Source organism: Trachemys scripta, chromosome 11 (assembly GCF_013100865.1).
Source record: "Trachemys scripta elegans isolate TJP31775 chromosome 11, CAS_Tse_1.0, whole genome shotgun sequence".
In the NCBI taxonomy this organism is placed as follows: Eukaryota; Metazoa; Chordata; order Testudines; family Emydidae; genus Trachemys; species Trachemys scripta.
Window position 1 is genome coordinate 57,843,530 of NC_048308.1, and position 12,414 is coordinate 57,855,943.

Genomic DNA, 12,414 nt, shown 5'->3' on the forward strand with positions numbered 1-12,414 from the left:
TATCTTCTTGCTGCTTAGCACTGTCACGTGTGCCTCATATTTTCAAAGTTTTGGTTGGCATTCATTTCTCTATACTGTAAGGCAGAAGAGAAATTGTTTTCATACCCATCTCTTTAGACACTGTGCATGCCAACAACAGACCCCACTTAAAGTGATTTTGAATATAGTTACATTATGTTAAAAGTGAAATGGAAGTACCAAATTGTTTTGGAGTGGTGGAGTTCCCTTAATGAAAGCTGTACCCTTACAGGAAGTTGTTTTGTGAAAAATATTGTAAGAGATCCATTATATCTCTCACAAAGCAGAATCAGATTGGCTGTTTCTCTATATTGCCTCAGGATATGAGACAAAATTGATATAATGTTTATGCAAAATAGTCTTCACTCTCTTTAATTACATTCTGAAGAAGACTGAACACAAATATCAAAGGAATTTAATTCATCCTTGTGATTTAATAAACTGAGGCACAAAAAGGGATGCTGACTTAGGTGGCTCTAAATGTGAGCAACATTTAGAAGTAAAGTGTGATGGCTGGCCTACCTCAAGTACACCCAGTGCATATGATGATAAATATATCCTGTCTGTGTGCAACTGTGAGAAAATCTATAAATGTATCATTTTATGTTGATATCAGGGAGGAGTTCCTGTAGGCCTGGCACCTAAACCCTTGCAGATTTTGTATGGACATACTGATGAGGTATCCAGTGTTAGCATCAGCACTGAACTAGACATGGTGGTATCTGGAGCCAGGGTAAGCATCTTCATGATTTTTCTTCAAAGGAGTGATATTTACTACTAGGATTAGTGTAGCTGGAAAAAACATTACTGTTTCCTTGTTTCCTCTTTTCCCTTTTGGGTAAGGAGCAAGTCTTGCACCATGTCAACACACACACTGCATAATTCACTTACTCTCATACTGCTCTCACAGAGTAGGCCACAGCTCTTTTGCACAGGTGAATGTCTAAAGTGTGTATAACCATCTGAAGAAATCCAGTTTCCTGTAGGAATACTCATGCTACCGAACTCCTTTTCTGCCTCAGCAAACACAAACTACTTGTCTTTACCTCTGAGGCTCTCCACAGCTTAGTCACACCCTACCTACCAGCTCTATCAAGCTGTTGACCTCTGTTTCCACTCTGATGATGGCCCACTTTCATCACTAAATAGCCCAATTCTACCTCAAGCACCTTCGCATTTTGTCCCATTCCACCCCTCAGGCATGGGAGGAGGCTCCTCATAAAAGATCTGCAAAGCCACTCTTTTGTCTTCCTTCAAATTCGCTGCTCTGCCATGATGCCTCCAAGACACTTGATAACAGCTACGCAGGGGTGTCCTGTGACTGCTACTTTCTGTGTGAAATACGATTTGTTTCACTGCTACCTTTTCCTCCTCCCCCACCCGCATTTGTTTGTTTTTCTCCACCTGTTGTCTCCTCATATGCTAAGATTGTAACTCTTAAGGGGAAGGACTCTGTTGTTTTTTTTTCCACTATCTGTGTAAGGTGTCTAGCACAGTGGGGCCATGATTCCTGTCTGGTACCTGTAATTCCTTCTTGAAGAACTACTACTGCACCTTAAGATCTTTTAAAATGTTATTTTCCCTTGCTCCAAATAATTACCTTATGTGAATATTACTGTAAAGAAATAGCATTGAGTTTTTTGTCTTAATAGGATAGCACTGTGATTATTCATACTATTCGGAAAGGTCAGTACATGAGGACTTTGCGACCACCTTGTGAGAGTTCCCTTCTGCTGACTGTTCCCAACCTGGCTGTATCCTGGGAAGGACACATAGTTGTCCACACCAGTATAGAAGGAAAGACTACTCTCAAGGTACTTCACAAGTTTCAACCCAAGGTCATAGAATGCTGGTGTGTGTTTTGCTGTAAACACTAAACATAAATGTACCTGGGTTTTTTTTGAAGTAGAGCTAGTTTCTTAGGAAATTCTGTGTGCAAGCTGCCCCACAGATGCACCAAAATTTCTCAAACATTGAGAGGGACAGTCTGACCTAGAGGGACAACCTTTAGGGTTCATGGTGTAATTCATTCTCGCTGTCTATTCAGTGTAGGGATGTTTCTTTTGATGAAGGCTTGTGTAATTGCGCCAAGAACTGGAAAGAGGCTTGTACCTAATGTTAACAGTCTGTGTTTGTTAACTTTCAGGACATGCTGCAAGCCCCAGCTTTTTTCCTTGCCCTGTAGGATTTGGGAGGGTGGGTGAGGCTGGGAAGGGGGACTCTGGTTTGTTTGGTGGGGCTTATTAATTTTTTGTTGTATTCGTGTTGCTGCTGGGGTTGTGCTATCTGTCGGTGAGTGCCAGAGGCTGTTTAAGTATGAATGTATTTTTAAGTTTGTCAAGCATGCCCGTAGATCAGATTGTAGTGCGGTAAAAATATAAATAAATACAGGTTGAACCTCTCTAGTCTGGCACCCTTGGGACCTGACCGGTGCCGAACCAGAGAATTTGCCAAACCACAGGAGGTCAATGAAGTATGCCAATGGGTCTCCATAGGCGTGGGAAGTAGGGTGCGGAGGGTGCTGCAACGCACCCAGTGGGGGCCCCGCTGCCACCTGGGGTCCCAGCCACCGGCCTCCCGCCTGGGGGCTCCAGTGCCAGCCTCAGCTGCCAGCCCCTCGCCCAGGGTCCCAGCCACCAGCCCCAGAGCTTGAACACTACTAATCAGCTGTTCGCAGTGCTCCGGAAGCACTGGGAGGGTGGGGGAGGAGTTGGTAAGCGCAGGGCCGGCGCACAAGAGGTGCAGGGGGTGGGGGTAGCTTGGCGCCAGTGGATGCTCCGCACCCACTAATTTTTCCCTGTGGGTGCTCCAGCCCCGGAGCACCCATGGATTCGGCGCCTATGCTGGACCACGGATGTTGCCGGACCAGGGAGTGCCAGATTAGAGAGATTCAACCTGTATTTAATTCTACAAGCTGCCATCAGATACTAACAGCTTTCGTTACTACCAACCTTGGCTAAATTCCTATTAACAAGGTGAATGTATAAGTAATAAATCCTTAATCCGTTCAATCCTCCGTGAGTAATTTCTTTTTAATCTTTTCAGGATAAGAATGCATTACATCTCTATTCTGTGAACGGGAAGTATTTGGGCTCTGAGAGTCTAAAGGAGGAAGTGTCAGACATGTGTGTGACTGGCGAATATATCGTGATGGGGAGCTTACAAGGATTCCTTTCCATACGAGATCTCTATAGGTAACAGACCAGCATCAGTAGATTATCACTGCAGATAAGATGTACTGCACCAGCATGGTGGTTTATTTACATATAGGTATTGGTGTATGATGTGGAGATCATGAAGGGTGTGACTTGTCATTCTTTTTCAAAAGAAGTCACAGATGGCTATTCTCTCATTGCCCTGTCCTCTGATACTGGAAAATCAATTTGCAAAGGAAATCCAAAATTACAATCAGGTCCCTTATGCTCCTATTTGGATTTTCTGAAGGGCAGGAAAGACCTATTTGTCAGCTGGGAATGCCACTTCTGGTGCATGACTGCACTGACAGCCCTTATCCCAATACTGGGAATGTCCTCCTCAATATCTGGGAAGGGACAGAGTTGGATGCAGACTTGGGGCTTGATCCAGCAAGATACTGAGTATCTGTGACTCCCATCAAAGTCAGTGGGAGCTGTGGGCTAAACTCCTGGCATAATCAAGCCCATGGTGAGCAGCTGTAACTTCAGTTTAAAATCCTCTCTTCTTTCCGCTGCGCAGATTCACTGACCTTTGCCCCCAGAAGGAGGAAACATACCTGCTCCAGGGGTAACTGCAGCACTAAGTCTGCTCTCCTGTCACTCTGCAGAGAGATTTCTTTCTCTACTGATTCTGTCCCCAGTGCACAACCCTGTTACTAAGGCTATAGCCTGGGGATGGGATTTGACCCTCTATGTCAGGGGTGGGCAAACTACGGGCCACGGGATGGATCTGGCCCGCCAGCTGTTTTAATCCAGCCCTTGAGTTCACGCTGGGGAGCAGGGTCTGAGGCTTGCCCTGCTCCGGCCCCAGCTGGGGAGCAGGGTCGGGGGGCCACTCCGCATGGCTCCCGGAAGCAGCGGCATGTCTCTCCTACAGCTCCTATGCTTAGGGGCAGCCAATGGGAGTTGCAGGGGCGGCGCCTGCAGACGAGGCAGTGCGCAGCAGAGCCGCCTGGTCGCGCCTCCGCATAGGAGCCGGAGTGGGGGACATGCCGCTGCTTCCGGGAGCCGCTTGAGGTAAGCGCAGCCCAGAGCCTGCACTCCTGAGCCACCCCCACACACACACACACCCCAATCCCCTGCCCCAGCCCTGATTCCCCCTCCTGCCCTCTGAATCCCTTGGTCCCAGCCCGGAACACCCTCCTGCACCCCAAACCGCTCATCCCCAGCCCCACCCCAGAGCCCACATCCCCAGCTGAAGCACTCACCTGCCCCCCGCACTCCACTTCCCCAGCCCAGAACCCCCTCCTGCACCCTGAGCTCCTAATTTCTGGCCCGACCCCGGAGCCCACAACCAGAGCCCTCACCACCTCCTGCATCCCAACCCCAATTTTGTGAGCATTCATGGCCCGCCATACAGTTTCTATACCCAGATGTGGTCCTTGGGCCAAAAAGTTTGCTCACCCCTGCTCTTTGTAGAAGTTCACTATAACTTGAATTACAGTGTATTGAAACAGATTGGGACTTACTGTGAAACCCTATTTTATAATGCATCTGAGTTCACTCTCAGTGAGTTCAGCTGTAGTATGGCTCTATCCATTACGTATAATGTATAGCACTTAAATATTTAATGTATTTTTTGTATGGTTTTGCTTATTTCAGCCTGAATCTCAGCATCTCCCCCTTAGCCATGCGACTGCCGATTCGCTGCATTTCTGTTACCAAAGAATACAGCCACATCCTTGTAGGCTTGGAGGATGGCAAGTTGATTGTCGTTGGTGTTGGCAAGCCAGCTGAGGTAAAACCCACCATCAAGAACTTTGTCTACCGAACAGTGGGAAATTCACTTATTTCTGCTTTCCAGTTGAGCAAGAGGTCTCCTCTATGGCAGGGCAAACTTAAGAGCAAGTTTGAGTTTTCAGTGGGAAAGAAATAATTTTTGAGACGGCTCTATGCATAGAGATTTCTCTATAAGAAACGAGCATATAGGGGACGCAGATGGGAAAAAGCAGACTCAGTTGGACTAACCTGCAGACTCATAGTCGAATAAGCAAGAGGTCAGAGTAACTAACATTTTCTGAATGTGGTAGTGTTGTCTGTCACTTCTCAGAAACAAGTTCTGAATAGTATGTGATACCTTCGTTATAAATGATGAAGTAACTTCCCAGAAGAAAATTGGAAACAAAAAAGAATGAGCTACTTTCTTTTAAGTTTTGGCTTTTGTCAGATACCCTTTACTATATGTTGCCTCCCTTTTTGAAAAAGTCCGTATTTCTCACCATTCAGAATCTCTCATTGTAACTGCACAAAGATACCCTGTGTAGCCTGCTCTGTGCTCCTTACGGTGGATGTAAATGTGTAGGTACTGCATATGCACTATCAGTTACAGAGCATCCCTATGTAAAATAGCAATACCCACTTTGTCATGTTCAAAACAGGGGTTTCACAGTAACTACTTGTAACACCTCTGTCAAAGTATTTCACCAATATTATGAAGAGAGGCAGGGTTAGGCTTTCTGAATCTCTGGAGTGCTACAGTTTATTTTAAGTTGAAAGTTCCTACTATTAACTATTACAGCCAGAAGGGTGACTTTAAATTGAGGTCTGCTTGACCTTCAGTATTTGCTAGAAAAGTATGTATTAAAGTAATGTATATTTTATTAATTTTGAAAACATACTGGCATCTTAGTTCTAAGTGTCTGAAACTTTTCTAGTTAAGGGAACATAGTTTATTGAAATATATCCTGCTTAGGATCTTCACAGAATGAGAGCCTGATCCTGCTTCTATAGAAATCAGTGGCAAAACTTCCATCCATTTCAAATTAAACAACTTTTTCTATTATAGAATTAATGGATAGCTTCTTGTGTTGTAGATAAGAGACTCTTGTGATAGCTTTTTAAAAATCACCAGTGTTTTATAAAGATTTTCCAGTCTTAGAAAAACTCTGCTAGGCTGGAATTTGTCATTCATTATCTGAGATTTAAAGTAAATTTAATTAAGAACAAAGAAATCTGACTTCCCCACTATGCTACATTCCTAGGGTTGGATTCCTCCTAAGGATATGCAGGTTTTTCCACAAGCTTTGAGTGTGTTCGGTTTATAATTCAGAGCATTTGGAGGATTAATATCTGTATAAACAGATTAAAAAACAATAATGGTAGGGACAACATTTATCCCATATTTTCCTGTTTCCTCTGATTTGTAAAAATCATTTTATTGTGTTTAAAAGGTATTAACTTTTTTGTTTGACAAGTAAAATATGGAGATAAGAAATTAAGGACTTTCAAATTCCTCCTACAGAAGGTAATCTCTGTTACGAGTTGGGCTTCAGTGGTGATACTATATTTAGCCTTAGAACAAAAGGAGGTTCTTTCTAAATATTTTATTAAACATAATAGTAAAGTGCTGTTGAGACTAAGGTTGACCTTTTGCCTTTATGCTTTGACAATATAATCAGAGATGGAGTATAATGAATTTGTGTTCTGGTTTAGAAAGCTATATAGTTGCTTAGAACACTGCAGAAGTCTGCAGGATCGTTCCCTGTTCGAGCTGACACCACTGATGACTTGTTGGATTCTGTTTAGCTGCTCAATATATAGTTACAAAATACCAGACTTACGATGAGACACCTTTTTCTGAACTTTGTGCCATTGAAGGATGATTTTCTTTAACCATAAGGGATTTCATATTCTGGTCTATTGCCAGAATAGGATCACCACTGGTCAATCCCAGGTCTGGTAGTTATGAAGTTAATTAAAACAGTTTCTGACAGAATACTGTCAGATATTCAGATATGATACAAATTCACTAAATCCATGATTTAACATTGCCTTTGGTTACTTGTCACTGTGAACAGCTTATTACTTGTCTTTACTTATGGAATATTCACTGTAGATTACATTTGTTTAATAATTCTTGCACTGAACACTTCACCCAGGATCAGTGGAAGTCTAGAAATTTGGCATCATGAGAACTCTTCTCTATCTCTTTCTCCCATTTTGCCATCGCTGACCTGCAATAGTCCATCACTTACAGGACATTGTCAAGTAGTCTTTTTAATTATCTTTTACTCTTCATTTCTAGTAATTCCCTCTTAAAATAAAATGTTCTTCCTACTAATTTTGTTCATTTCCACTTGGCAATCATTTTTTCTTTTTAACAAAATAGCAATTTAGAATCCAGAACCCACTCCCCACAAAATAAGAACAATTTTAAAGTAGGTAAAGTATTAAACCTGTCTTGCCTGACAGTGTCCCTTTAACTGTTCAAAAGTGGAAGAGATAATGATCAACATTTGTCTTTTTGTTCTTTTGTGCCAATCGAAGAATCATCCCAAAATGTTACCTTTTTTGTTTGTCTGAAATAATTTCTGTTGGTATAATTTTGTGTTTGTGCAGTATCTTGTGTTGTCTGCACTTCTCCAGAATCAGCGTCTGAAGTTCCTTTTTTAATTTATCCACCTTATCCCTTCCCCCTCCTTTTGTTTCTCTGGATTACTTTAAACAGATGCGCTCAGGTCAGCTTTCCCGAAAACTGTGGGGATCAAGCAAACGGCTCAGCCAGATTTCATCGGGAGAGACTGAATATAACACTCAAGATTCCAAGTGATTGCTGCTCCTGAATTCTCTCATGGATTCCAGAAATTTGTTTAGTCTTTTGGTCACTCTAAACATATCTCTCAACTTTCTGATGAGTGTTTCAGGGTCTTATCCTTGACAGTCAGTTGAAGACCAACATATGGTAGAGGTACAGTAATTTACATATGCACACATGCAAATTAGCCCACAATTGCTTTTATTGCTTTTTTCCTAATCACATTGATTTGGTAGCAGTAGAACTCTTTCTAGATTATGTGCTGGAACTGAGTTTCAAAAAAAGACCTCCAAGTGCATTAAAACACAAATGATACAAGTGAATAATGCTAGATGTTCCTCTCTTGCTTGGAAGAGATTAACTCAAATTCAAGGAAAATATCCCATTCTCATCTTACATCTTTGTAATTCCAGGATCATAAACTTAAAATTCCTTCAATTGCAGATATACTGATAAAATTGGGACAGTTGAGAGTTATGACTTCAAATATATTCTTCAGACCAATCAGCTTGCTGTGTACTACTGTAAATGATTATTAATAATCCTCTATTGCGTGGCTCCTGAGAGAATCCCTTTTAGACTGTTCTGCAGGGAGCACCTCAATGGCACTACTTGATTGTCAGAAATTGTTTAACTGACATACAACAATGAATTATAACCTTGTAGGAATTGGGTAGGGTGAATATTTGCTGCAGAACATTCTTTAGGTGGTTTGGCAAGGCAACACGCACATTTAGAAATCCCTTCCATGTTTTAAGATCTCGTATTAATATAGAGGGAATGAGAATCACATTTCCATGTCTGTCAAGATTGAGTTGTTCTTCATTAATAGCATAATTACTGCAAACTAAAATGTCTAATTTCAACATTAAGATCACCTGAAAAACTTTGTATCATAATTTTACATTTACCATACCTTGTTTCTTGGCTCTGTATTTGTCAGACAAGTAACCTGGTTTAGCCATATTCATATTGCTGGAAAAGTAAGTAGAAAAATCCAGATACTATATGCATATGTGGGAGAGGAAGACATCATAGCCCTGCATATACTGTAAACAACAAAAATAGTACTCAAAAGCTCAAGTACTCTTGGGAAAACCTTATTTTCAGGGCAAAGAGTAAAATTTTTTAGGTGGGAATATGACTGTATGTAAATAGAGGAAAATATTGTTCCCTTACATCTTGTGTGGAAGTGGTAATAATTGAAAACAAGATGTCCCTGTAACCAATGCAGATACAGAATTGATTTAGTTAATATTTCTCAGACACCTCTCCCTTCTTCTTCCTTATTTTATTACTTATGGAGGTGAGGATGTGTTGTATCTTTTCTAAATATTGCCTGATTTCCCTAGCACTGGAGAGTTGTTGAACTACCAAGGCACCCCATACAGTATAATCTAATTTCATTCACTTTAGTGCAATATTTCTTGATAGTCTAAAGAAGTAGTAATCACTCTTTCCACGACACATTTTTTGTTAAACCAACATCCCAATCTTAATTTCATAAAGAAAATAATGACCCTATATCATGCTTTTATACACTGAATATTTGTAATGACCTTATTATTTACTAATCTAAAAAGAATCGTGTTGCTTGTTTTAACCGTTACTTTCAAATTATATCAATTATAACATTAAGTTATATCTGATCAGTGAACAAATTAGACGAGATTATGTATAACTATAACACTAACTAATCACTGTGACAGATCAAATCATCTGAAAATTATGTGGAAATGGAAACATTTCTCTGTGGCACTTGTCAGTATGTTATTTAACCCCATTTCTCTCTGTCACTTACTCCCTCTCCCCTTCACCTCCCCACTTTGCAATGAGTTATGGACATGGGAAGAAAGTCTACATGAAAAAAAATATATTAACTAGTTACTGATACAATAACAATACCAAGGATACTCTGGAAGTATTAAGTGTATGTGAATGTGAAGTAGGTTTGTCTATTGTAATTTCAAAAGTAAGAGATTTTGAAGAGTTATTGAGACAGAAGTTTAGAAGAATCACAGTTTTGAATGTGTGATTTTATTATAGTTAAGTGGGATTATATTGAATTTTCAAATGAATTTGCTTGGGGATACTGTGGTGATGGTTTTATAACTGTACATTTAAGATCTTAAATGTGTATATTTGGATTTTTTTAAAACTATGAGACTGTTTGACTAGCAGAATCAAAGTGGAGAAATTTAGAAAGTTAATGTTCTGTGTAATGCTTGGCCAGAACACAAGTTTTTCTGTTGTCATTTGTGCAGAGAGCTCACATGTGAGTTTTTGAAAGCATCTTTATTCGTATTAGGTATTTTATGCAAAAGTTTTAATTTTTGAACTGGTGAACATTTTAGCATTTGTATCCATGTAAGAAAATCAGGGAAACTGGTCAACCTCCACAAAATGTAATGTAGGTTTAGAAATTGGAGAGATGCGGGCATTTGTATTATAATAATGATAATCTGAATATATAACACTTTAATCCAAGGATTTTGGTGCTTTACAAGCATTAGTTAAGCCTCACGAATGTTAGCTACTGGTATAAATTAGAGCTGCCCTCATAATGCTCTGTCTTGGCGCTAAGGGACCAACCCTGCACAATCCAGCAACAAGATCATGGGAGTACAAAGGTGAGTGTTAAATCACATTTACACACTACTTGCATTTTGTGCAGATTGGCCATAGCTGAGCATCTGGTCCCTTGAGAATGAAAGGTGCTACTTAAATTCCAATTTGTCGTCTTTTCATGCACCAGCAGCAGCAGTTTTCTCAACTACTCAACAGTGTCTGTCTGCAAGCAGCACTATACTTTGCTTAATCTGTAAAAGGAAGCTGTAAATAAAAGATGCGGTTTGTATGTGAGAGCTATAAGTAAGGAAGAATTTACCTGGTGTTCCACTTGTTTTTGTTTAACTTATTTTCTTTCATTTTTTCTTGAATTAATTATACAATTTTTTTGTGGTTGTATGAATTGTGGCTGGTTTGCAGTTCACACTGAGCAGTGGACACTGAATTAGTGCACTGCACTTCTTCTAAGATTTAAATTTTTACTTTTGATGACTCTTCAAGCTAATAGTGCTCTTGGATACCATCCCCTCTGCTCTTCTCGTAGAGTGAAAATAGTTATCAAAATACAAGTTCTCTTTAGTCTTTTTACACTATGATTTATTTATTTAACTTTGTTTTAGAAAGTAAAGCTGTGACATGACACAGTTCTGACTATGAATTCAGATCAGGCTAGTCTGAATACACAGTTGCTTTATAACACTAAGAATTTTTAAGTCCCTTTTGTAGGTGTTCTTATCTTTTGTTTAACCATTGGAGGCCACAGTGATATCTATGGAAAATAAAAAATATTGCTTACCTGTGAGGTGGACTTAAAAGAAAAGCTAAGTCAGCACTGTAAACATATGTATTTAAAAAAAAAAAAAAAAAAAAAGCTGAATATTGATTCATCTCCGCCTAGTAATTTATAAACTGGATTCACCAGTTAGCAGTATTCAGTAACTTTCACTTACAGTCTGGGGAAGTGCTTAGAATAATTTTGTTTCCAATAAAATTTGTGTTAGATTATCAATGTTATCGATTTATGTTGCAAGCCTCAGTGGTGGTAATTCTTTTTGGTTGTCTTATTTTTATGTACTGTGGCGAATGTTATCTAATATCATGCTAAGTGTTCATTTGGGAAATGCCAGTTATACACTCATTGTCCAAGTTAAGGTAAAACAAAACTAAACACGTGGGTAATATTGCATCAGCGTATTTATTTTCTGTGTATCATACTCACCTTGTGCAATCTTTGAAACTTTATCTTTTCCATCATCCACCTATCTTCCCACCACCAGCACACACAAAAATAACCCTGTTTAAACCATCTTTTTCCTTTTATTTAAAATATTTGTGGAAGGGCGGGGTCTTAATTCAGAAAGCACCCAGTAAGATCTTTGATTAATCTAGATATTCATCTAAGCAAAGCTTTTCTTCAATACCTGCTTTAACTACAAATAGTATTATACATTTTTAAATTTAAATGGCATATGGACTTTTAAGTAGCCTATTGAATTGATTGTTTTGATAAGGAGCCTCTTTAATGTCTTAAAAACAGAGTTCTCCTGCAATGCAGAGGATTAAAACAATAATATTCCGCCCCATTTAAAAAAATAAATAAAATCCCACAATCTAGAAAGGGATAGCCAGTGAGTGATCTCCTATTACTCTGGTTGTGTCTTAATGGAATTCAGTGGGTGTTGGCCATCTAACTCCCTTAGGCTCTGATGAAAATCCTACCCGTTATCTTTAAATGTTCTTATTTGAGAGTTCACATGTAGCTATCATCCACTAAAAAAAGATTTCATCTTGTAGATTACTTAGTTGAAGAAGTATGTTTGTGTGTGGCCTGCAGTACTGTAGAGAGTTTGAGACTAGGTTACATTTTTTTCTTTTCAAGGGCTATATTAAAAATCTGATCTTTTATTTGGAGGAAATGCTAAGACTCTTTATTAAATATACTGGTAGGCCTGATCCTGTGAACCAGCTGAAGGCCCTAATTCTGGAAAGCACTCAAGTGTTGTCCTGAAGGGGAATGCTTGCTTGAACCAGCCCATTGAGCTTACTACTATGACAGCAAAGGAGTGACTTGCACTTGTGAGCACTACATCTGTTAATGTT

General features: G+C 39.7%; 1 protein-coding gene and 1 long non-coding RNA gene across 2 annotated transcripts in view; one reads left to right on the forward strand and one right to left on the reverse strand.

The window, feature by feature from the left end:
- Positions 1–8,666, forward strand: part of NBEAL1 (neurobeachin like 1) — a 150,866-nt gene extending 142,200 nt beyond the window's left edge. The window contains 5 exon segments of the mRNA XM_034786588.1: positions 635–751; positions 1,671–1,832; positions 3,064–3,212; positions 4,815–4,950; positions 7,660–8,666. Coding sequence (XP_034642479.1) covers positions 635–751; positions 1,671–1,832; positions 3,064–3,212; positions 4,815–4,950; positions 7,660–7,761 — 666 coding nt within the window. The 3' untranslated portion in view covers positions 7,762–8,666.
- The window catches only part of LOC117885294, a 34,950-nt gene extending 26,225 nt beyond the window's left edge, over positions 1–8,725 (reverse strand). Inside the window, exon 1 of the long non-coding RNA XR_004647766.1 lies at positions 8,663–8,725. This is a non-coding gene — a long non-coding RNA (uncharacterized LOC117885294). The remainder of the gene's footprint in view (positions 1–8,662) is intronic.
- Between the last annotated feature and the right edge of the window lie 3,689 nt (positions 8,726–12,414).